This window comes from Centroberyx gerrardi, chromosome 2 (assembly GCF_048128805.1).
Source record: "Centroberyx gerrardi isolate f3 chromosome 2, fCenGer3.hap1.cur.20231027, whole genome shotgun sequence".
Taxonomy (NCBI): Eukaryota; Metazoa; Chordata; class Actinopteri; order Beryciformes; family Berycidae; genus Centroberyx; species Centroberyx gerrardi.
Window position 1 is genome coordinate 32821201 of NC_135998.1, and position 26618 is coordinate 32847818.

Consider the following 26618-nt stretch of genomic DNA (forward strand, 5'->3'; position numbering starts at 1 on the left):
ATTAATCAAATCTTCACTACACATTTTATCCCCACTCAGTAACTACACTTCTGAACTGAGCATTAACTCCATAGCCAAACGTTTGCTACTTCCTAATGCATAGCCTGTCACACTGTAGGCTACTATAGTAATAGAAATTACAACTGGATTTATTCATTAATAGATAATTTTTTGTAGCCTATTGATGCTTAATATGCACTGTCTCCAATGCAAAAGTCTAATTTCATGTTCTCAGTAAAGTATAGCCTAACTAATTATGCTAGGAATACTTTTTGGCAAAAAAATCAAATTTAATCCGAATATCTCAGTCAAATGTAACCGTACGCCTATAGGCTAGTTCATTTGAAGTCATATTATACCTCAGAACTAGTTGGCTTCTCCTTTCTATGGTAACTCTACTGGCAACTACAAGGCGCACTGTCTTACAAAAATGAACCCATAAGTTTGTAGCCTAGTTCGGCGCCAGTATCTGTCGTTCTCTCTTGAATGGAAACAATGTTGCACCAAATGCATTCAAAAATCTGGTGTCATGTTGCCTTGCTTGACGGCAAACGCACACGTGGAAATAGCAAGCAAACCGATTGCAAAAGTTGAAAATTATTTAAATAAATGTTACATGGTATATTGGATGTATGCCGAATTGATGAATGCTTCCTGACGATTCAGAATAGACCCGAGTCTTATTTTATAGCGTGCGTAATGTTTGCCAAACAGCAACGCAGGGTTAAACTCCCACATTTTTAAATGGAGTTTGGCTTCACGGTCTCACTATCCAAGAGAGAACGGCGCATATCGGGGCTAGGTGTACTTATCTAGTTGTAGAAATCAACTTTAAAGCTAGTGGTGACTTTTGTCCATGTGGTAAATGGACACATGTAAACACACCTGTAAACGTGATAAAACATTGACGATCTTTTCATTGTATCACATGATATATTCAGATATATTTAGGAGAGAAACGCCACACCTCAAAGATTAGAAAATAAACTCCACCTGACCAAACATAGGCAACATCCCCCACGGATCCGCGTGACGTCAAAAAAAAACTCTGGGGCTCGTGAGTTCCATCCTTGAGCTCTCTCCCTGCCGCTCAGTCAAGCTCTCCTGTGCGCTCCTGTCCGCTTCTGTCTGTGCAGAGATCGTTACATCTGCCGAGAGCACTCACTGCCCTTCTCCTTCTTGCGCTGAGAACAAGCATCCAAAGGAAACATGGAGGCCATCAAGAAGAAAATGCAGATGCTGAAGCTGGATAAGGAGAATGCTATTGACCGGGCAGAGCAGGCTGAGGGGGACAAAAAGGGGGCAGAGGACAAATGTAAACAGGTATGGGACAACTGTCAGAGTATAGGACTACACCGCACTTCGCCTTTTCTTAAAAGGAAAGCAGCTTAATCATTTTGTCACCTGAAATAAATACAATATCAATATTTTGTGTGGGATTCTGTAAGTAGACCACAGTCACTGACAATTCTGTTGCCTAATATTAGAAGTGATCATAAGGGACAAACATTCTATAAGGAGGACAACAGATTAAATTGGGACCACATAGTATTTTTTGGTAATAGATTCAATATACAGGCATATTTTGCCATTGGTTATGGATTTGAGAATTTCTTGAGAGGACCAGTGATGGACATCGGGTTCAGGTGTTCTACGGATTTCTAATGGAATACATGCTTATGAGGCCCAGTGTGAAGTTTTTTATTTGACTTTTTATTAATCTCCCAAGGTGGTTCTCCCTCTGCTTATTTTCACCCAAGGATCTAAAAGTGCTGGTGAGGGAGTCACATCGCTGGCTCGCTTTGATCTTAATTTCATCCTCAGAATCCGAAAGCCATCTTGGCACGGTGTCCTTCTTGGTCACCCTCTTTATCAACCTCATCGTCTCCTCATATGTCCTTCCATGGGCACTGACTGGGGACTCCCTATCCTCACCCATGGGAAAAAAAATCGAATGGCATCCTTGAGTGAATGTGTTTACTACGGAAGGCTGCAAAGTACTGCTCCTTCAGCCTTTCACTAGTCAGGAGATGTATTGAATCATGGCTAAAGTCAAGCTCCAACAGATGGACGAGTGAGGTACAATCTTAACATACTGTATAACGGAATAATCTCTTTCATGTTCCAAAAATCTCAAAAAATTCGGTGTCCCATTCATATATCATATATACAGCAGACTGTGGATTTACTCTGCACACATCATAGTTATTATTAGCTTTTAGTCACCGCTAGTGATGTTACATGAGTCCTCTCTCCGCTTAAGCCCCCTAAGTAACAAAAGTTCCCAGAGGTATGGAAATCAGAAACTCCCTCGGCCTGTCACCATTCGCCGATCCCTGCTGTGTGTTTGCGAAACCACAGGAAACCTCAGTTTCCAAGTTGGGGAATGGAATCATTTAAGCTTTTGTTTCTGAAGACCAAAGAGATGTACGCCTATGGACGACTATTTTTACACCCTGCCCAGCTCCGTCGTTTAATTGACACGGTCAGGTTGCGACCTATGAATAGTCCAACTGCCTACCCCAGTCTTTGTTCCCGGAAGATCCCACCTCATCGCTACGACAATTCCAGCACAATCATTTCTCTCGGCCCAGGCGCCTCAAATGGTGGCATGTCTATTTTAGTGTTCCCGTTAAAGACCCTCACCTTCTTTGAATTGTTGTTCCACAGAGAGAGAGAGAGAGAGAGAGGGTTCAGGGTGGGTTGGGGGTTGCCACAATGCCAGCTCCGGGATCAGAACTGTCCAAGGCTATTTGTGACCCAGAAGCCTTACATAGCTGCAGACCGGTAGAGTCCGTTAGATGTAATATAGAAAGGACATTTGTCGTAGGGTAGGGACATTGTGTTCGGGCCACATCACTGTCATTCACCGTTGGCTTTTTATAGGCCTTGAAGGCTAATGATGACAATCTTTCAAAATGAGTCATTGGATCACAAATGGACAGAGTTATGAAGTGAAATTCTTTAACAGCATCCCCTCTAGACTCTGGACACTTTTTGTAGAGAAAAGGAAATTATATTCAAAAAAAGTCTTCAAGCGATTCTTCTGCTGAAAGATGTTCAGTGTTTCCTTTACACCCTCCGAAAGATCCTCTTCAGTTACGCAACTAGGTCTGACTTTGTAGTGATCTATGATCTGTGACCATGGTTCGTTGTGTGGCCGACAAGCTGTACAATCGTCTGACAGCATGCTTCGTCTTTCTTGTCTGTGTGTATTTTGTATTGTATATTTATGTGAAAGCTGGAAGAGGAGCTGCTGGGCCTGCAGAAGAAGCTGAAGGGCGTGGAGGACGAGTTGGACAAATACTCGGAGTCGCTGAAGGATGCCCAGGAGAAGCTGGAGCAGGCGGAGAAGAAGGCAGCAGACGTGAGTGATGGGAGTTTCACAAACATGGGAACAACCATATGATATGTGTTGTGGAGTGGATGTGCTTGAATTCATATTCCTCCACCACAAACGTCACACCACATTGTCTAAATCCACGATTCTCAACATTTTTCATATGAAGGACCCTTTATCCACAGACCCCCATTTGATGAGATTTTGTCTCTCTGACCCAAATCTGAGAATATTTTTATTGTCAGATATGATTTTGTCCAGAATTCCATGACTATCTGTATTGTAGGAAGAGAGATAACAGTGAAACTATGATCAAAATAGTCATTTTTCTACATTTTCTAATTAACTTCTTGTAAATGAAGTAATGTTGAAGTTTACCAATTGATCAATTTGCTGGGGACCCCCTGGAATCCCCTCAAGGACCCCTAAGTAGACCAAAAGTAGGCGACTAAACAACATTGATAGTATGGTGCGTCGAAATTGTGGATGTATGGTCTTTACACTCTATATAAATAATTATATATTCTTTCAGGCCTTTTTGAAATCAATACCAATGCTGTTTGACCATATGTCTACATCAATTCATCACCGCTTTAGACCATTAATTACATTTTTACAAACTGGTACTGTCAGTCCTAGGTCTGCTATACTCTACGAACCAGTAATCCCTTAAAATAACCATACACTGACATGCCTTAATTAATGCAAAATCCCCTTAAAATGAGTTAAGGGAGTTATTAATGGAGGAGACCCCATTAAAACCTCCTTAAACACCCCTTAATGTTTGACTGCTTACTTTGTAATTTAATGTAAAATTCAGGGAGGCAGGAACTTTCCATTTATAACTCATTAATAACCCTGTAAACCATGCGCAAAAGGCAAAAGAAATCCCTTAATTTCTAGTGTCTCTGTGAATCAACCCATGAATAAATCACTTCTAAACATTTTGGGGTTTGGTTTCGCAGTGTCCTCCTGTGGTTTAAATATGCACTGCACACTTTGTTGCTGTCACACTTCACCCTCTACCCTCCCGCTTCAAACCGGTTGTAGGGAGTTTTCCTCTAAGATCTGACAAATATGAAATTGTCATATCCATTTTAAGCCAAGCCTCCCCTCCTCCAAACGGCCGCCATCAGTCCCAGTGGAGAAATGGTGCTGAGCGGCGATCCTAGCACTGACAGCTGCAGCAGAGGCCATATTAAATCTGACATGTACAGTATCAGATTCTACAAACATATCATAAAGCTTGTCAGCACCTCCAAGCAAATGCCATATATTCTAATGGATCCGGACAGATTCTTGGTTGGACAGCTTTGGTTTCCTCGTTTGGCACATTCCTGGGCTCGGTCGAGCACCATTTACAGCACAGTGTCATGTTTAAATGCTTTTCAATCAGGAAAGGTTTACGAATTCAAAAGCTTTATTTAATCAGACTTTGGCGTAGACTCCATTTAAAGCAATATTCCACTTAGTTTTAACATGGGGGTTATTCGGCACTTGACCGCCATGAAAACCAGAATATAAACTAATCACCAAGATCGGATGCAGCTGGACGAGTTTGCAGCGTTCAGATTTTTACTTCCCATTCATTTGAATGAGGCCGAGAAAATAGACTGAAAACTGACATTTAACACGTTGGTGAACAGATTCAACGACAGATCCTGCTGCTGTGATTTTCAATTGACTTTTGGTCCAACGTTTTAGAATTTTGCCAAATAGCATTTTTATTGATAGACGAGAACATAGCGGGGGGATACCATTTAGGAGAGATAGTTCCTGTTTAGGAGACCGGATCTACTTTTATTTTTAAATACTAAATTTAGTGTAAACCAAGAATAGAAATGCAAAATGACAACAGACCAATTACTGCGTTATTGTCTTAAAAGCGGGATATGTTGTTGAATCTGGTCACAAACATGTTACGGCTGTTTTCTGGCCTCGTTCATATGCTACAAACACTACAGACTCGTCCAGCTGCATCCGATCTTGGTGAATACTTTATATTCTGGTTTTCATGACGGTCAAGTGCCAAATAACCCCCATGTTAAAACTAAGTGGAATATTGCTTTAAAATTATAATCTAAATATTTTTTTCATTTGCACTGTAATAACTAGTTTAGCTTTGATTTAAGCCGTTTGGATAGTCTTATTCATTATGAAACAGTCAACAGTCTAAAATAAACGTCTTGTACAAAATATTTCTGGCTAGACTGACTCAGGACAGAGTGAGGACTCACTTTATTTTCCTCTTCCTGTGTGTAATGTTACTAAGATGTTACCAAAGAGGGAAAAGAATTGAAGGAATGCATTCGCTTGTTTATAGTCATGCTTTCCAGTTCTCTTCACAGAGACCTCTGTTAGGTGTTATTCAGCTCCCAGATAAATATCTCCACCATGGGAAATAAAGTTGTGCTTTGTTCACTGATTTATACATGCAACAGGATATATGAAAAAGAAGCAACTGGATAAGTCAGATACAAATAAAGGACAACATGTTTTGAGCAATTAAGTAGCTTTAACATAAGCATATTATGCAATTGGTCACCACAACTCACAAGCTTGTGCATAATTCCAAAATTATAGTTCCAGTTTAGAGTCTAGACCTCACATCAGACCTCCAAAACTGTGATATTCTCAGAGTTATACCCCAAATCTAGTCGAAGGCTAAAAACATTATTATATGAATTTTACAAAACTTCCAAGCCCAAATCAACTAAGTCTTCAAATGGCCGCTTATCAATTAAAGGCATGGAGTATTTGATATAAACAGAACTGATACACCACACTGAGTCAAATCAGGCTTTGTTCAGAACGTTTTACCATATATAATTAGTAAAACACATGAAGGCTACTAGCTCAAACAGCCTGATGGAGGCTGTAGCACAGTACAAGTGCACCAACCCAAAAGCCACATCATGGAGACCCGTATGCCTACCCAGACAGAAAAAGGAGCATTTATTCCTGTTAAAGAAAATACTTGCTGGCAATAGTAAAATAATGCTTGTTTGAGTGATGAGCACCAGCAAGTGTAGATCATGATATTTATAATAATGATAATACATATAGCCGCAAGCAGCGATTGTAAGGTTTCAAGCACAACACGTTGATATGACTGAAGATGTCTTTTTGAAGAAGAGGAAGATGAAGAAGAAAAGAAACACTTATCTCATAGTTAGCACTTGTAAAGTTGAAAGAAGAAGTAGGCCTAGATAATGCCTACGTATACAAGGAAGTGGATACGGCTCATTGATATCAATGATTATATAATAACGAAACTTGGTAGAGATGTTCCAAATAGATTTACCAAGCAAGTTTCATAGCAATCCTCCAATCACGAGCCAAGTTGTAAGCTAAAATGTCATTGGCCACGCCCACCTGAAGTAATTTCGACCAAATTTTGGATTTTGATTAATACCCATCCACTGAGTACATGTGTCAGACTACTGAAGGTAGAGGTTGACACAGAATTTAAAGAGTAACTAAACCCCAAACCCAAATTTGTGGTGAAGCCTGACATCTAATGGTGAAAAGTAGGGTACTGCACTGGCAATCTGCTATTGGCTGGTCTTTGGTGCCAGGTGATGTCACCTTCTATAGAGTACAACAGGTGGTGACATCACCTGGCACCAAAGATCAGCCAATAGCACCATTCACCATTAGATGTCAGGCTTCACCACAAATTTGGGTTTTCGGTTTAGTTACTCTTTAAAGAGCAACTAAACCCCAAACCCAAAGGCCCAAAGCCAGGTGATGTCACCACCTGTTGTACTCTATAGAGGGTGACATCACAGGGCACAGAGACCAGCCAATAGAATGAATGAATTTGTCGCAATTATTTGGGACAAATTGGGGTTCTGCTAAAAGACTGTAATGCACTTAATTGAGACAAATTCACACCATATAAGCCTATAATGAAATGTAGATAGTGGACAAACGAGCAGCTTTATCTAAAGCCACTGTGGTTGTAGATGTTTTTATGACACAGGATATTATTATTTGATGTGGAGTAGGCCTGGAAATTAACTGAGTGTAAAGGCATTTTTGCTTTATTTCACTACTTTGCCATCTAAGTCGCTTCCGGCATTGAATTCCTCATGTGTATGATGATGTATCCATTGTACACACTTGTCCAGCTCCATCCTGGGTTTCAGCAAATTTCTAAAGCGAACACCCGCCATACTGTTGGTCCATAGAGCCACTGTCACTATTACATGCCCCATAACAGCAGTGTTTTATGCACACCATGATTGAGAAAACACAAAACAAAATTTAAAGATAAGAGCGGTTTCTCCTCCTCGTTTCCTCCGTGGCCTTTCACCGAGGAGTCGAGGAGGAGACATCGTTACCAAATGGAACGACCCCCCTATTGTTGCGCTGTATGTTTTATTTCGGAAGTTCAGACCGGAAGTGTTTTGATTCTGACGGGCTTGACCCCGTTGCTCTGGAAACGCGGTGGCCGCGTCTCGGAGAAGGAGAACCTGTTGAGTCTCTGGCAACATGGCGGCGGTAACATCCATAGAAGCGGTGAGAAGGAAAATTCAGACGCTGCAGCAAGCGGCGTACGAGGCGGAGGACCGCGCCGAGCTGCTGCAGAGGGAGGCGGACACGGAGACACAGGCCAGAGAGAGGGTAACACGATATTAAACACTATACTCACTCGCATACTGTACTCAGCACTGCGTCAAGTTAGCACGCGTACACAGAAGAAGACCGGAAATAAGGAATTTTACCTTTCATATAAGTGCGTCAAATGTGTCTTTTTATGAAAAATGACAAATAATAATTAAATATAGCGGTATACAGAACAGCGAGCATCGTACAATACTCTAAGTGGAATCACTGAATTCAATACAGAGCGATAGATGTAAACATGACAGCACTATGGTCGTCAATGCGGCTTTTACTTTGAAAAAATTCACAGGAAGTGGTAGTTCACTAGTTTTCCGTCATTAATCATAAGTAACTGGTCTCCAATTTTCTATTAGCATGTGATCTTTATTTGGTTTTAATATTAATGTAATACGGCCTTGTGTCATAGAAGGTGTAGGTGTTACAAAATCTATCGCTTCTCTGAACACATGTAAAAGAAAACCAGTCATATCTTCTTGAAATAGTTTATAAAATTCACTACTAAGGCCATCTTTACCTGGAGACTTATTCAATTTTAGTTTGTTACATGATACATGATTCATAAAACAAAATGGTCAGCAAGCAAAGCATCTTTTAATGTCTTTTTTTAAAACAATAGAAAAATGTAACAACCATAACACCACAAGCTAATTAAGAGAATAAGGATTTTTAGCAAACATCTTTCATTTAATCTCCATACGTCACTTCTGTCAGATTGAATTATATTATGTTGTATATTATATATTGTATATTATATTCAATCATAAGAGCAATAGCCTGTGCGCATCAAAGCACCATCTCCAAACGCATTTCCCTATTTAAATCGTGAACAATAACACACCATAAACATTCAATAGTGCTATAGAGCTATTTTTAACACTTCAGCTATGACATGTAAAATCAGACATAGAGTCCACATGAGGAATTCAATGCCAAAAATAGTGAAATAAAGCAAAAATGCCTGTTCATTTCCAGGCCTACTCCATATCAACTTAGAAAGCCCTCTAATAATAATATTCTCTGTCATAAAAATGTCTACAACTATAGTGTCTTTGTGGCTTCAGTTTGAAAGCCTATCAATTGTCCAAAAAGCATATAGGCCTACATTTCATTATAGGCTTATATGGTGTGAATTAGTCTCAAGTAAGTGCGTTACAGTCATTTAGCAGAACCCCAATTTGTCCCAAATAATTGCAACAAATCCAAGGTGTTAAGCAATTGGACTGGATGTCACAAGGTTATAAATAATGGCAGCTGCAGCCGTCTCATCTTCCTCTAATGCCATGTCGGTGTCTCCCTCTTTTCTAGCACAATGCCACTAAGTAGGGTTTCCCCCGGTATCGAGGTGAAACGTCAGTGAAGAGGAGAGAGCTCCAGTGTCTCTTTCTCTTTTCCGTCTTACTCCAGCTTTGCCATTTTCTTACACAAAGAAAGGAATGCCAAGCACATACGCGTGCACATCAATATTAATGAAGGGTGTTTCATTAACCACTTATAGTTAATTGTGGGAGTTAAGGGGCGGGGGGGGGCGAAATATGAGGCTCCTGCATGTCCGTACCATTTCACGATTATTGGGATTTATAAGGGGGAATTGCTTTTAAGGTTTTTTGACCGCTGCCACGCTAGCTCAACTTTATATTGGATTCTAACTTTAAGTCAAACTTAAGTTTCTTTTTAATTTCATCCAAGGTGTGTGTTTCTGATGTTGCAGCATCAGTTATTTCTTGCCATGCGATTTTTTTCTCGGTTGCTGTCACCCCACCGCTCACACTTTTAAAAAAGTTTTCTTTTTCTCTCGCTCCAACACTTCTATTTCAATTTCAGAGTTTGAGTTTCTCTTCTTGGATCCATCTCTTTGCCATTCTCCACCTATCCAGTAGCGTTTTCCATTTGAAAACGTGTGTGCAAAAAGTGGTGTTCATCATCGGATACACCAAGGGTGCTCAAACAACCGAGAGTCTGCGCGTGTTTCATGAATCCCACGTTGTTTTTTCATAGGCATGTTTCTTAAAGGTCCCATATGGTGTAAAACAGGACTCCCCTTGCCTCTGTGATGATAAAGGAGTTGGATGGTCTATCTAAACATGGTGAAAGTATCAAAACGCACGGTCGCCAACTAAATCCACACAATCCATATTAGAAAAGCGAGCCTCTAAACGAGCCGTTTGGACTTCCGTAACTTTGTGGCGTCACAAAGGTTCGCTCATTATCATTTCTGTAAGAAATAATAGACTAACAAAGTGTTTTTTTCAAAGCAGTTGAGCGGTTGTCATCGTTTATTACCAGAGAATTTTCCCTACCTGTAGCTGCCGGGCTGCGGTGTCTCATGTTTCACTCTTGGAACGGTTAGCCAATCAGAACAGAGGGGTCGTTAATATTAATGAGCCTTAAAGACACGGCAACAGAAACAGCCTGTTCTTGGTAAGGCTCAGAGAGATGCTGGAAAATGAACGTGTAAAAATGGATTGAGAGTGTTTTTGGTACATGACACCACACAAACAGCTTTGAATGGACCTCAAGACACAAAATAAAACACTGGAAAGTGAAGAATGTGGGACCTTTAAGAACAAAGGGAATCTTATTTGAGTTTCATAGTTCAAGCTGAGGCACAACATGCATAAACGTCTGTCTGTGTCCTTGCAGGCTGAGGCGGAGGTGGCTTCTCTAAACAGGCGCATCCAGCTGGTGGAGGAGGAGTTGGACCGAGCTCAGGAGAGACTGGCCACCGCTCTGCAAAAGCTGGAGGAGGCGGAGAAAGCCGCAGACGAGAGCGAGAGGTGAGGAGCGTAGACTCTTCACCTCCATTTACCTGGAATCAAGCAGGGGAATCAGTCGTTTCCTCAAATGCTCTTCTATCTTTCACATGGTTGACTATTCAGTGTCTGGTCAAAATGAATATTCAAACATTTCTCATTATCATATCATTTATTACAAATCAGATTATGGAGGAAAAAGCATCACTTTCTGCTCTATGCTGATTGGTTCATATGTTGAGAACAAAACAATAGCAGTGAACAGACAAAATACTTCCAGCCGTGTTCTCAGTCAAGCCAAGCAGCAGCATATCCTTGTTACTAGTGCTGAAAACATGAGTCGAAGAATCAGTTAATCCGAAAATGGATCGATTATAATTTTGATAATTGATTAATCGTTTTAGTCATTTATCAATTTGTTGGTTACAGCTTCACAAATGCTAAAATTTGCTTGCTTTTCTCCATTTCATATCACTATAAAATGAATGCTTTGACTGCTACTGAGACTTAAGTAAGCAATTTTAAAGCATCACTTTGGGCTCTGATACCTTGTGATGGGCATTTGTCATGACGTTTGTCATTACTTTTCATAGACTAAATGATTAATTGGTTAATCGAATGGAAATTACAGTATATATTATATATAAAGTGTATAGTATATATAAGTATAATTGTACTAAGCATACCTACAGTCAATGCTTTTTACACTATGTGTGTACTGATTGTGGAATCTGATCAATCATCTAAATTTCATTTTCATGATCGCACTTTGAATCACATATAGTCCACAAGTTCACATCATTTAATAGCTTTATTCACATCAATAAGAACTAATGTGGGTCCAGTCTAAAACCCATTGCTGCAACAATCTACAAACATTTTGATATTATTACTGCAGAATATTATTGCACAGTATTTCAGTAAGCTATAAATGAACAACATTTCTGCCACTGTAAAAGAGAATGAGGGAACATATATGCCCTCTACTGGACTATTGAATGTACTGCATGAGTCAGGAGGTTTGAGGGTTTGAGGTGCAGTTACATGCCTCCAGAGCTAGTATATATTTTCACAGATGCCCATTTAGTTTGTAAGCGACCGCTTATTGCTGTCTGTTCCCCCTGTCAACTAGAGGAATGAAGGTCATAGAGAACAGAGCCACAAAAGACGAGGAGAAGATGGAGATCCAGGAGATGCAGCTGAAGGAGGCCAAACACATCGCGGAGGAGGCTGACCGCAAATATGAAGAGGTGCGTCTGTCTCTATGCTAGACGTTACATCGACTGGATCCTGTAGGTCCTGTGACTTCTTTTAGTCCGCCCTCCAGATTAAGTGTGTGTTGTGTGTGTGCAGGTCGCCCGTAAGCTGGTGATCCTGGAGGGCGATCTGGAGCGTTCAGAGGAGCGTGCCGAGGTGGCCGAGGCGTAAGTTAACCCCTGTGCCATGCTAACTTACACCCACATAAAACCCGCTGTGCATTATTTTTATATTTCACTGTTTGTAATGGTGCATCAGCGATCATAATTAAGCTTGGGCTGATATTCGATGTTATTGAATATCGTGATATTTTGTGACCAAGTCGCGATATTTACCACGATACCCCCCACCGAAAAGGGAAAAAAAAAAGTTCCCCACCCCTCCCGGCCATGGCACAATGTGTTGCTTAGATCACAATTGTACAAGCTTTTAAACTTAAATCTATAATCTACTAGTGGTAGGATAGTAAAATTTTAAATAATCATACTTGAAGTGAAAAATGTGTCTTTTTAATTTAAGTGGGTTCCCTTTTCCACAATCAGCCCGTTTTTCTGGAAATAGCAGGAATGAGCAAATTTGATCAAATGGCCATTGTTTCCTCCAATGCTTGAATAGTAAGATAACATTTCTAGGCTGTTAATAACAATTATTATTATTATAGCCTAGAAATTTGATGTAACTGAACAAAAAAAAACGAAAAAACCCCCGAAAAAAAAACAGTATCGCAATATTACATTTTGGATATCGCCCAAGCCTACATAAAACCCACTGTAAATCATTTTTATATTTCATAGTAGTACTATATGTTTGTAACGGTACATCAGTGATCATAACACATGCAGTTGTTGTCTGTGCATTTAATAATTCACAATAATAAGGCAAAATAGTCCAGTAAGTTTTGTTAATGTAGAGGATAATGGGTGTTGTAAATGTTGCATGGAAACAACATGACATTATAAAATTGCGCATGGTAAGTTCAGTAACTGGAATGAGCTGTGGAGCAGCAGGTATACGGATTCCTTCCCCGACTATAAATAATGAGACTAGTCCAACGTAGTCTCATCAGGTCGTAACACACGACAGCAGTAACTAGCAAGAGGATCAAAGGTATCCTCTCTGTCCTGTGTGTTTCCCACCTGCTGCTCAACTCACTTCTGTTACAGCCCCATGTGCGGAAAACCCATGTGTGACACACATCGACATCGGATACACTAACCACAAAGAGACACCTGGATGTGTGTGTGTTTTGTGTTCTCTCCCTTTTTTGTGTTTTATGCAATGCATGCCTGAATACACCAACACCGCCGCCTCCACCTCCCCGTCCCCCCCCCCCTCACCCCCGCCCTCCCGCCTGTGGACTAACCCAGTCGCGTCAGGGAGCTGGAGGAGGAGCTTAGACTTATGGACCAGAATTTGAAGTCCATGATGTCCGGAGAGGATGAGGTACTTTCGGACCGCACCAGGGTCCAGTTCTAAACCTTGTTGATGAGCTGACCTGCTGCCTTTCCATCCTCTGGCCTGTAGCCTCTTCACTCCTCCCTCAATTTTCCTTTACGACCTGCACTTTCACTCTGCGACATGGACCATGTGCTTCAAGCAATGGTTACCCTGTGTGTTTGGGATCCTTGATACGACTTTTGCTTTCAGTCAAAGACTATCAAGGATCCTATTTTATTTGGGCTATTATCCGTTTACCCTTCCGCCTGCATCCTTTCCTTTAAGCACCAGTCGGGGATCGCTCTCCTCTGCTGTCCTCTCTCTCAAATTGCTCCTTTTTTTCTTCTCTTGCTTTTCTTCTTTCTGCCGTCGCTCAGTAAATCAGGTGACCTTGAGGAAGAGTTGAAAAATGTCACCAACAACTTGAAGTCTCTGGAGGCCCAGTCTGACAAGGTACAGTAGGAGCCGTAGAGCAGGCCTTGTCTGTTCAGCCTCAGGATTGGCCAACCAGACCACGTATATCTTATGCACCCTGGTTGTATGAGATGTACTGTAGTGACTATTTTCAAAAGCAAAAGTCATTATATGAATGTGGCAATTCCCCTGGCCTAGTGTAACAGGTCTTACTACCAGAACAGTCCTGAAGGGAGGGAAGGCTTTGCTTTGCGTCACTAAAGTTCTTTGCATTTCTCAAGATGGAAGGTTTCTTCATATGATTGTACATTATGATGATATTAACGGTATTATGATATTATGACAAGTTTCAGATTCCCTTGAGTTGTTTAATTTTGTGTTTCAATCCCAATTATGCAAAATTACCCTATTTATAGTTTCCCAAACTGCTATTCAATTAATGCATCAAATTAATACAATCAAACAGTAATTACTTTAATTGCTTGTTAATACCGTCCATATTTTGATTGCAGTACTCACAAAAGGAGGACAAATATGAAGAGGAAATTAAAGTTCTTACTGACAAACTTAAAGAGGTGAGGTCTCCTGAATTACTTTCTATACTCTTTAGTCCATCATAGAAATTGTTTATTGTTTTTTTTATGCAATTACACTTTGCAATAGTCTTTCTCAGGCTTTCTCCACTTGTCTTACCCAATATTAACCAAATGTAATAGAGCAAATGACTACTTTGTGGCAGACTGCATTTTTCCACACGTGTGCCTCATGTACTGAGGTGTGTTTTCCCAGGCTGAGACCCGTGCTGAGTTCGCAGAGAGGTCTGTGGCCAAGCTGGAGAAGACCATTGACGATTTGGAAGGTATTTAACACCTAACTGTTGTTTCTCGGCCATCTATTCATCTAGACTTCATCTCATACTGACACCAGTAGATGTTCTCTTAATAACACATCTGCTTTCTATTCTTGCATGAAAAAGATGACATTAATAAACACCTTCGCTATAATCCTAGTTCCATTGTTGACATTGAAGTGAAGATTGGCTTTTGGAGGGAACTTATCATCTGTAATTGCTGCTCTGCTGGTCCAACCCTGATCAGTTATTACAGCGCGTGTTGCCTGACTAGTTATGCAGTCAAAATTGAATAGACATGGTTAATTTCTGTGCTGTTTTTGACAGGGATCTGATCATTTCACCAGTACCGCTGTCTTGTTAACACATCTAGCTCACATAATCACGTTGCACTAGCTACCGTATCTAGTAGAAGCTAGTGTTAATGACTAGTAGTTACATGTTAAAATTAACATTGGTTGCTTTGCTAAATTATCCTGCTGGCTAGTTAGCTAGCTAACAGTTTGTTCAGGTAGAAAAACAGAAAAACAAGCTGTTCACAGATATTGTCGGACCTCCAACATTGCTGCCAGAGGGTGTTACGTCACCTGAAAGCCTTCTATATTAAGTAGATTTATACTTTGGTAGAATGTAGGTCATTGAGATAGCTGGTATGAAAATCTCTATAAAACATTTTGCTCAGACAGATAGATGGATTGTGGTGTTTGCTAGACTAATACTAGGCATGGCATGAAACTGAAGCTATTTTTCCTGACGTGTTGCACTTAGGAGTTTGAAGTGGAATATGTGGGGACAAAGGCTGCATGACCTGATAACTTGGAGTGCATTTTAGGGGTGTAACGGTTCAGAAAACTCACGGTTTCGGTTTTGGGATCGCGGTTTTGGTTCGGTTCCGTGTATATATCCAATTTACTCAATATATTTATTTCAAAATCTTTCACTAAAAATTCAAGTCCAGTATAAGTAAATCAACCGACTTCTTTCAAAAGTAAATACGCCACTTAATTATAACATCAAATACCCCTGCGTTGTAGGCTAGTGTCACTACAAAGTATATCTGTGTAGATTCACTGCAGTCATCCAGCTATAAAAAAAGGAATTAGAAACATACGGCACTATTTTTCTTTCCGGAACCGTTTCACCCCTAGTGTATTTGCGCCCATTCTGTAGGGGTCATGGCTGAATTACCTCTTTGCTGAAAGATGCTTACTGAAGCTGTTACTTGTGGTTGGTGTGCTGTGGTAACCGCCTGACTCTGATGACATCACTGTGTTTTGGTGATTCAGCCGGACGTTTATATCGTATTACATCAGTGTATATCTCATTTTCACTTTTCTTTTGTTGTACTTTGCTTTTTTTTTTTGTCCCATCGCCCATGTTCCATTTCCATTCCCTGTGTCTGTCTGGCACATCCCTTGTCTTTCCGTCTTTCCGTCTGTCCACCTGTCCGCCCCCCCCCCCCCCCCCCCCCCTCCAGACGAAGTGTATGCTCAGAAGCTGAAGGGCAAGGCTCTCAGCGAGGAGCTGGACCTGGCCCTCAACGACATGACCACACTCTAGACGCTCCCTCGCTTCCATTCTGCTCCTCCTCCTCCTCCTTTTCTGAACTACTTCTCTGCTTTCGTTTTGTCGTTTTGTTCCATTCCACAGTGGTACCCGTTTGCATAGGACAGTGTAGAATTATAATATAATATATATAATTTATAATATATTATAAGTTAGAGCTGGATTCCCCCCACCCCTCAGGAACATTGTCCTACTCACCTTTATCTGTGTCAGGTGCCGACATTGTTTCTTCTACTGAGATCTTCGTAGCCTCAGTCAATGTCTTCTGTATTTACATATTGATGTAAAACTTCTCCTCAGATCTTTCCCTTCTTCCCTTCTGTAATAAATCTATGAAACTCTTTCTTGGCATTTCTGGCTCCTTTCAGTCACGTCTTGCCTGTTTTTTCTTCTTTGTGTGTCTACCTTCTCAATATCGCAGTTTCAGCATAACCACGATACCATCTTCATTATTTGACAGTGGAAAATTTTATAAAAGTTAGTGGAAAACCAGCACCGGCTTGTTATAGAGGCCCGCTAGTGAACCTATGAACACGTGACAAACTTTACTCTGTAAGGCTGTGTTCACACATAGTGTTTTTTTTGTGTGGCTGGAGCGCTTTTTGTGAGGAGAAATAAAAAGCGGATCACAATAACATCATCTGACGTTAGCTGAGTAGCTGGCTAGCTAGCTAACCAGCTGGTTAGCACTTCTATCAGACAGTACAGCATTGAGCAACAAGCAAAGGCTTACCAGATATTCCCAATACAAGTCCAGTATGATCCCATACTGCCTTTATGATTGGTGCTGTGGTAACGGAACTTCACTTATCACAACAACCAATTTCTCCACCGGCACTTTGACTTTCTCCATCTCGGTTGTTGTTATGGGGAACGGCCAGCCTCTCCTTCATCGCGATTGGTTGGCTGAGAAAAAAGTGGTTCACGTCACCCGCCGCTTTTCTGAAAAGTTGGAACATTTTTCATCTTCTGAAAGCGCTCGGATCACTTTTTGGGGAGCGGCTGCCTTTTGTGCACCTTGCGGCCGCTTCCCGTTGCTTTCAAGAAAAAATGGTGCTGGCAGTTGGGGAAAAAAACGCTACGTGTGAACGCAGCCTAAAAGTCAATTACAGTGATCTTATAACACCAGTTTCAGTTTGCCTTCACATTCTTTAAAATAAGAAAGTGTTATCTGATTAGTATTAAGAAAAAATAGCAATTGTAGTCAGTAGGGAAGTAATGTTATAGTCATGCTAATGCCTTAGATTTAGCTACCAGTCCTGGTAGCTAGGCTAGGTAACACTAGGTAAATCCACAGCTGTCTAAACAAATCTGTGATGTTTCTTTTGTATTGCTACACAATGAAAGCAGTAGATGATTTTGTGTACGCTAGCAATCATTAAGACATTTCTCTCTCTAAAGTTGACGAAAATTTCTTGTTGACTCTTACTTCAGACTAGGCAGTTGTGCTGGAATTACATAATGGTCTCCCAACATGGCCACTAGTTTGATAATGCTTCTGCCAAGCCTCTTTTGACAGTGTTATTGTTAAATGATTAACCTACAAAGATATTTTTCAAGATCCTCAATATATTACTTAATATGTTCACACCAATAATTTCAAATTGCTGTTTATTGCTACGTAATTGTCTGAACAAAAAGGGTTAAAGTCAATCAGTCTCTTTTGTACCACTGGTCTATCTAATGATTATCTTATTCTCCTTATTCTGAATGTCTATATATTCTGTTTCTGTAGTCTGCCATTGCACCGTGACCTTCATTGCTCTAACCCTACCCCATTTCCCTTTTCTCTCTCTCCCTGCATCTTTACGCTGGCTTGCTCCCACCTTTCCACACCATACAATGGAAGTGGATTTATGCTCTTGTTCCTGCGGACTCAGAACCAACTTTTTATTCCTCTTGCAGAGACTGCTGTCAGTTGGAAGTATTCACACATCACATATTGAAAGGGTGGTCACTAAATACCCTCCATATTTACACATTAAGTGACATTAACTATTGGGTCACAGGTGCAAACAGGAAGTAAGATACTGATATCTGTATTAAATCCTGGTGTGGACTTTATCCTCTTTGGAATAATGATGGAAAGTACACTAAATGAAACAGTACATTAAATGAAACATTTTTCATACAAAATTTTCACACAAAACAATCCCCTTATAGATGGTAAAAAAAAATTCAACTGTTGTTAATTGTTTTCTATCCAAACACTACTGTCCTAGTAAACATCATGCATTTAATTATTCCAAGGTAATGCATTTTGTATTTTTCAATGGGAAACAAATGGGGATTTTGTCAGGAATAAATGCAAGCAGTAGGCAGCTATTACCAAGGAACTATTTTTCCCTGCTGTACAGAAAACAGACTGAACTGTCAACTTTGTGAATCTTGCCACTCTTACTCATAGTCTGCCTATATGACATTTGGTTCAGATTTGTGAAAACGTGTATATATATTGCAGCTGAATATTATTGCACTCTACTTGCTTGATTTGAATGAGCATTCAATGTTAATTGGGGCATTGGGGCATGGAAAATTATGAAATTTGAGCTTGAAAACTGAAACTATTATTATTATTATTAATTATATATGTTATTTAATTTTATTATTTTATTATTATTGCTTTTTTTTAGTTATTGTTATTATTACTATGTATTATTACTAGTATAGAGTTCTTTTTGAATTTAAGATGGCACACATGGAGTACAGCCACAGTATTGTGGAGATTGCTTATCTTGTTAAAAAAAAAAAATTATATTTGTAATGCAATATTTGTGTTGCATCTCTAGAGCCTTTCAAACTGCACGTTTTTACACTTAACCCAGGGTTAAATGCCCCTTATCCCTGGATTAAGTTGGCTCTCATGGGGTTAAACCAAATGAAAGCTTTATATATTGATGGAATCTTTCCTTCCTTTGAAATGTTATGTACTAAATTTAATCTGCCACAGTCTCGCAAATTTGTAACTACATAGCCCCTTTCACACATGAAACCCGTAAAATTTGAATTTTTCCGGTAAAGGTAGCAGTTTCTGTTGTTCGCACAAGACATGCCCCCCGCCGGAGTCACTGCAGTTTGAATCCCTCTTATTTCCACAGCTGCCCAATTCCACATTTTAGTCCAAAAAGTACAGCTACAGCCCGGTGTATAGTGGCTTGTATTTACCTCCTACAGTTCCACAACAGCATGGAATCCATGCTCTCTTAGTCTTCCAACCAGAGGGGCAGTGTCTTATTTTTATGATTACTTATGTACATTAACAGATGTTTCTATGGAATATGTTATGTTAGCCTGGGAGGAGGATTTGGGGGGTTGACATAACTGAGGAGCAATGGATGGATGCACATCTATTTGTGCCAGGCACAGTTTGATACAGTTTAAGGTGTTGCATTGACTACATTTTTCTAAAGTCAGACTCTCTAAACTTTCACTGACCCGTTATGTGACAGATGCAAAATGTCTCCTGCCTCGCCAGGACACAGGTTTTGGTTGTGTCCCAAGTCATCTAATTTCTGGAATTCTATATTTCGGACTCTGATATCTCAGAGCAGACTACTGAACCAGACTCAGTTATGGATTTATTGGAAATCTTTGGTTTAACCCCATTTCTTCTTTTTTTTTTAGTATTATTTAAGATTCAAATTCATCTGTTCCAGCCTTTAGAAAAATGTGACCCCTAGAACTCAAAATCCTGCACATAAACAATTTTTAGTTTAGTTACCACTACAATTTGACCTTTGTTTGCTTAGCCAGTATGCCGTGTAACACATGCCAGCAATCAGCATCAACTTCCTAACTACATGCCATACTGAGCCTCAAGACACAGTGCGCATCTATTAAACCACAATATTGATAGAAAAATGTAATAAAGCACAATGATTGATTTTGAAGGTGGCTCAATGGGCTGTAGCATGACCCATGACAGAATATGATGTTAATATGCACCAGCTCATAAACTGAATACTTGAATATCCCAAATATTAAGGGAATATTAGTGTGCATGTAAATGCAGTCTATACATTTTCATTGCCCTTGATGATGAGTTGATGAAAAGGGGTTAAGTTTTTTTTTTTTTATTTATTTGATAAGTTAGTGGAGAATGACATTCACAAATGTGACTACCACTCAACACGGAGGCTTTTGGTATTATGTTACATTTTGTAATAGTTTTACTGAATAGGGGCAGATATCAACTCACATTCATGCCTAACTAGGTTGCTGAATTCTGTGCAGCTGATATCTACATCTAGACCATTGGCTGACCATTGGCATAGGCCTCCAGGCACTGCCTTTGTTGTCACACAGTTTCAGTTTCAGTGTAACATCCAGAGACACTTCATGGTACAACAGCTGTCCTGTGTAAGAGCTCCATCCTGAAATGTAAAACCTCCGCTGACAGTCTATGCACAGGGAATCTCCTATCACCATGGCAGATCACCAATCACTAGAATGGATGGACACTCACCGCAGTCATTTAATTTAGTGCTCATGCAGGTTTGAAATGCCGTCCTGCAACATTTTACACTCATAAAGTGCTCAAAAACACTGGATATAGTAATGTGTAGAAAAACACATTGCATTCATTTTCAGTATTATTAGTTCCAGGTAATAGGCTGTTGATATATTTGAGTGCTCAACTGTTTGCTTTGTCCCGTCCACCAGAGAAACTGGCCCAAGCTAAAGAAGAAAACCTAGACATGCACCAAGTGTTGGACCAAACCCTCCTGGAGCTCAACAATCTATAAAGAGAGCCTGGTGAACAACAGAGAGCAAGACCAAACAGAGACGACGACCAAACAAAAAAGCTTAAAGTGCCCAAAGCTCCCAGATGCACAATTGCAGACCATTCTACAATAGCAGTTGTTATTGTTAATGTATTAACTTGAGCGACAGAATATCTACATGTGTTTGCTGGTTCAGTGGAAAAGCAAATTTTTTGTCAGAAGTCAATTATGAGGCAATAAGTATATAGCCTACTCAAACTTGGAAAGGGGCTGCTATTTAGCTTTGTTTAAAAAAATAATAACAATATGATACCTCAACATTCTGAATTGAATAAAAGTTTTATTAGTTCAAGTTAGTATAGATTAGTAATATAAATCATTTACCAATAATACAACAGATTTTATACCACTACACCAATAAAAATAGGATTTGTGTTACATTGTTTTGAAGTTGAAAATGAATGTACTTTTGGGAGCTGTTGTGGTGACGTCCTTTGGATTTTGAATAATGGCCTTAATATAGAATAAAATACATTGAAATAATTAAATTGAATGATTGCAAGATATGTATGTATGTTTTACAATGAGGTTGAAAATACTCATACTTGTCTGAGTCTGAAACATCCATTTGTCTTTGATTGATTGATAGTTGATAGATAGATATCTGTATTAATTCCAGAGGGTGATTGATTGCTGGTGTGATTTCTCCAAATGCAGTTGTGCTAATGATGATTACAATTTTGGTTCCTTTAAAAGTTTTAAGGAAGGTATTTGCAGTTGATTATTTTTCACTTTATTACCCATGTACTTATGCAAAATCAACAGTGGAAGCTCTTTGTTTAAGACAAATAAAAGACTAAAGGCGGCAAGAGGTGTTGTCATGCTTTCAATTTCACGGTTGAATTTCTCTTTGTATGAATAACTTGATGTCAATATTTTACAGCTAGAGATCCATTATGAAAAGATAAGCATAGGGTAAAGAAAAAAAAATGTGGTTCAAAACTTTTGTGCCCAACCATCAAAAAAAGGATTAATTTAACAACTATTTGCAAGGATATTTATGATATTTTATGTGCTCAGCCACTAAGGTACATATACATAGGCAACATTGCTGGGCAAAGGACAATGGCAATATTGCCTACAGCAGATATTCACAAATACTTCAATATTATACTGATACATCATGGGCTACAAGGGTAAGATGAAAAAATACTGATAGCTCATTGGGCCCAGATCTAAGGTTTGCACATCTTAAAACACATCATATAAGAAGTAGGAAAAGCACATATGAAAACGTATATCTTTCTGGCATATACTTATTAATTCATCAATTGATCATCCAAGCAAATGCTGACGTGATGTAATACAATTTATTACATTATATGTTACAAATACATAAAATTAAACATTGCGTCTATTTTACTGGTTAATCAATATTTTATACTACATTTAACGGCCGACCCAAACAAATGTTTCAAATATAAATTTGGTATGTGTTGCTTGTAATGTCTAGTCTACACTTCTGTCTTCAGAAAATGTACCTAATCTATATATGATCTATATATTTGACCTAGGATAACACCAAAGCTAAGCCAACATGGTACATGAAACAATAACTGATGTTTAGTCTCCAAATAGTTCTAACAGATTACATAAATTTGCAAAATTAAATAAACATACTCTCCGACAAAAAAGAAAAACTCTACCATGTTCTTTACCTTAAGTGCCCTTCTGGACCAAATAAATAATAATAATTATTATAATTATTAGTATTGTTGTTGTCGCTGCTGCTATAATTGTTATAATTCTGATTATTGTTATTGGACCATATTAAATTGGCAATATTATAAAACTAAAATGTCAGGTGATTGGGGAACAACAACAGGACAGGTGCTCCCTTGTCACATGACATGATATTGTAGCAGCTGCTCATGAACCAAGCAGCCAAAACCACAGGTGAATTTTGAAGCCAATAAGGAAGTAGCGGCAGACGGCTATTCCTCTAACGTCCATACAGACCGGCTCCAAAAAGACTCCAAACCTGGCCCAACTCCATGCAACTCAATGGGACCACAACTAAACTTCTCACTCAAAATATAAAGTCAATCATTTTTTTTAAGAGGTTATGGTCTCAGTAGCTAATTTCACGTCTTCTTTTTTTTAAATATATATATATATAGTTAGAATTGTTATTTATATTTTAGCATTTTAAACAAGGCAAGAAGTAAAATGAAAAAAGAAGAGAAAAATAAAAACAAAACAAATAGGATGGAAAAGCGTACAACACAACATTAACTCAAATACGTATACACAAAGCAGTGTGGGGGGTGTGCGGGGTTACATGACATATTTTCTGTCCTTGTCACCAGATCAGAGGCATGTGTGTGTATATAATATGACAGCCACATACTGTATATGCACACATACACAGACATATGTATATGCACATACACCTACACATTCATGCACATACATACGTGCATGCAACCCAATAGGCCCAAATGAACCAAGTGAGGTATTAAATAGACTCAGCTCAAGGTTCTCCTTACAATGTCCCAGTAACCACTCAGTAAGCAGGCTGCTCTCTCCATGTTTAACAAGTCCAGATAATCCAGTCCCTTAAGAAGCATGCTGGCTTTTGTACCTTCCAGTTGAGAAGGATCAATCTCTTGACTGAGAGGCCACCTAGTGCCCATAGGCGCATAATCATGGGGCTATCTATATTGTCAGCTTTTTTACCCAAAATACATACAGTAGGGCATAGGGGAAGATCAACATCTATAATCTCTGACATCATGGCATGCACTTCTAACCATAAAGATTTCACAGCTGGGCAGTCCCATAACAAATGAATTAATGAACCATGACTTCCACAATTATGCCAACACAAATCAGAAACATCTTCAGTCATCTTTGCTAGTCTGACAGGAGTAATATATGCTCTACATAAAATCTTATATTGAATGATCTTGTATCGAATACATTTGGATGAACAAAAGCCTGACCTCCATATAGAGGTCCGCTGAGAAGTGTTAAAGTCGAGATGAAATGAAAAATGCCTTTTTAACCCTTTTAGATCACATCCCCGGTCATATTGTGCACCTATTTAACAATATATGCCAAAAAAATTACAAAAAATCAATTTCTTTGTATTCTTATATCAAAATTCAATCATGTCTCTTCCTGTAAAACAAAATATGCCGTGTGCTTACGTAAGCATGCCCGTAACTAATTTCAACCAATAATATCATGACATCCACCCATCAATCAATCTTCAACTTTTAGCGCACAGAGCTAAGATTCATTAGTTAGCTAGCTAGCAACAGCACGGTACTTCGGTGTGTCTTCGGGTGTTATGACACGCCCACTTTTCAACGTTCAAATCAAATTCCTCCCAACGTTATGTCCCGCCTGTCTTTCCTGTTTCACTCGGAAATACGTCACGATACGGAAGTTAGATACTCTCGAAATGCCGTTTCATCTCGACTTTAAGTGATGTATTAAGGTCGTGTTCCCAAGCCACCTGGATGGAAGTATAAGCCTTGTGTGCATCCAGAAACATAGATCTATAAATACAAGAAACAGTGCCTCGTGACGAGGTCGAATTAAAAAAGATCTGATCCTGCTCATGGCAAGAGGCAGGCACAGCACCCTCTTTGTGGTTTCTACTAATGATGGCAGACAGTTGTGCATATGTTCGAAAGAAAGAATCTGTTAGGCCAAATTTGTCCTTAAGAAGTTCATAAGGTAAAATCTTACCGTCAAAAATTTGACTGATTGTCTTAATGTTATGATGCTGCCATTGTCTATTACTGAGCGTGCCTCTCCCAGCGGTAAGAGTTGGATTATGACAAATGGGACAAGATGGAAGACAGAGCCCATTAATAATATTGAACCTCTTATGTAAAATTCTAGCAATGGAGCATGACAATCTAATAATAATATTATCCAAGGCAACAGGTGGTCTGGGATGGTACCATAGTGATGCCAGGGTTATGCCCTTATGTTGGGCCAGAATCGCCTTCTCCAACCACTCCCAACTGCCCACTTGATAATGCTCCTTGTATGTCCATGACAGTGGATACCTTGCATTTTCACTTCTTGTAATGTGTGTTCTCATGCCAATTTAAAAAAAAATCGTGTCATTAAAGTCGAGATGAAACGGCATTTCGAGAGTATCTAACTTCCGTATCGTGACGTATTTCCGAGTGAAACAGGAAAGACAGGCGGGACGTAACGTTGGGAGGGAGGGAGTTGGGAGGAACGTTGAAAAGTGGGCGTGTCATAACACCCGAAGACACACCGAAGTACCGTGCTGCTGCTAGCTAGCTAACTAATGAATCTTAGCTCTGTGCGCTAAAAGTTGAAGATTGATTGATGGGTGGATGTCATGATATTATTGGTTGAAATTGGTTATGGGCATGCTTACGTAAGCACACGGCATATTTTGTTTTACAGGAAGAAAACATGATTGAATTTTGATATAAGAATACAAAGAAATTGATTTTTTGTATTTTTTTTGGCGTATATTGTTAAATAGCTGCACAATATGACCGGGGATGTGATCTAAAAGGGTTAAAAAGGCATTTTTCATTTCATCTCGACTTTAATGGGATATAACGTTAACGACACAATTGTTTTCCTAGTGATTGACAGGTTGCCAATTATGGGCCAATAGCCGGCGGAGCAGTGGCTCTGCAGACGACCCTCGACTTCAACATGGTGGCGAAAGTAAACCCAATCTTTTGGCTTCAAAACGGCCCTTCAGAAACCTATGGGTGACGTCACACTCACTACGTCCATCTTTTTTTTACAGTCTATGTCACAAATGCGCACTGCAGTGTGTGAGAGCTGAGCCATTCTTGGTGGAGGCTCGGTGGAGGTTCAGTGATTCCACTGAATCATGCAAACTTAGGCAATTGTTTTCTGGCAAAGCTAACTAGATTGGCACATTAACGTATGAACCCCAAATATTTAATTATATAGCTAACAAGCTCAATGTCACGTTAATATTAGCTTGCTTTGCTCCTGGCTTGCTAGATGGCTTGTTTTTTAAAGCTGTAGTTTACCCATGTGTGGCTATGTGCCACTTACCTAGGCTGTGGCCGGAATGAATCGCTATTCCCTTATTTGTATTTCCCTATATAGTGCTGCTCTATTAGCGCACTAATTAGCGGTAAATCACACATGATTAATGAGTGAATTCGGACACTTAATTCATCATCATTCATCATCAACCTGCGTCTGCATTCACCAGTCGCATAAACAAATGTTTCAACTAACATTTGACAAGTTACCAATATTCCTTCAAAGCCAACCACATATGTGTCAGTAGCTGACATTAAACAGAAAAAAATATTCACCGACATTCCCATCTAGGCGTTTTCCGACCATATGTCGGTGAATAAATATTCTATGCATCGGAGGTGTGTGCGGCTACTTTTTTCTGTATATTTTTACACAGCCAGCACTTCGCCAATCCAGGTGTGTGGTTTCCTTCACGTTTTGGACTTCTCACTAGCCGACATTAACAAAAAACACGTTACAATAAGCTGTGTACCGTATAACTTGCAACTAGAGATAAATACCTTCCTGAACAACAGACCTTAATGTTAATGTTACCGTTAACGAGCTCAAATTAGCGTAAC

At 39.5% G+C, this 26618-nt stretch overlaps 1 protein-coding gene across 4 annotated transcripts; it reads left to right on the top strand.

Moving 5' to 3' along the window:
* The first annotated feature begins 1099 nt into the window (after nucleotides 1-1099).
* Nucleotides 1100-21830, top strand: tpm2 (tropomyosin 2 (beta)). Of its 4 annotated transcripts, none has more exons than XM_071926131.2 (9): nucleotides 1100-1323; nucleotides 3242-3367; nucleotides 10613-10746; nucleotides 11855-11972; nucleotides 12076-12146; nucleotides 13347-13422; nucleotides 14343-14405; nucleotides 14620-14689; nucleotides 20909-21830. In XM_071926131.2, exons 1-9 carry the CDS (start codon nucleotides 1210-1212, stop codon nucleotides 20989-20991), a joined length of 855 nt encoding a protein of 284 aa, XP_071782232.1. In that variant the 5' UTR covers nucleotides 1100-1209; the 3' UTR covers nucleotides 20992-21830. The 4 variants fall into 4 exon arrangements, with proteins under 4 accessions (XP_071782232.1, XP_071782230.1, XP_071782231.1 ...); XM_071926129.2 differs by lacking the exon at nucleotides 13347-13422 and adding an exon at nucleotides 13794-13869; XM_071926130.2 differs by lacking the exon at nucleotides 20909-21830 and adding an exon at nucleotides 16158-16583.
* The last annotated feature ends 4788 nt before the right edge of the window (nucleotides 21831-26618 follow it).

Excerpts from the sequence above, each read along its gene's own strand:
- tpm2 (XM_071926131.2), top strand. The coding sequence starts at position 1,210 with ATGGAGGCCATCAAGAAGAAAATGCAGATGCTGAAGCTGGATAAGGAG. Across the intron at positions 11,973-12,075 it reads CTGACCGCAAATATGAAGAG|GTCGCCCGTAAGCTGGTGAT; the intron begins GTGCGTCTGTCT and ends GTGTGTGTGCAG. Across the intron at positions 14,406-14,619 it reads TTACTGACAAACTTAAAGAG|GCTGAGACCCGTGCTGAGTT; the intron begins GTGAGGTCTCCT and ends GTGTTTTCCCAG.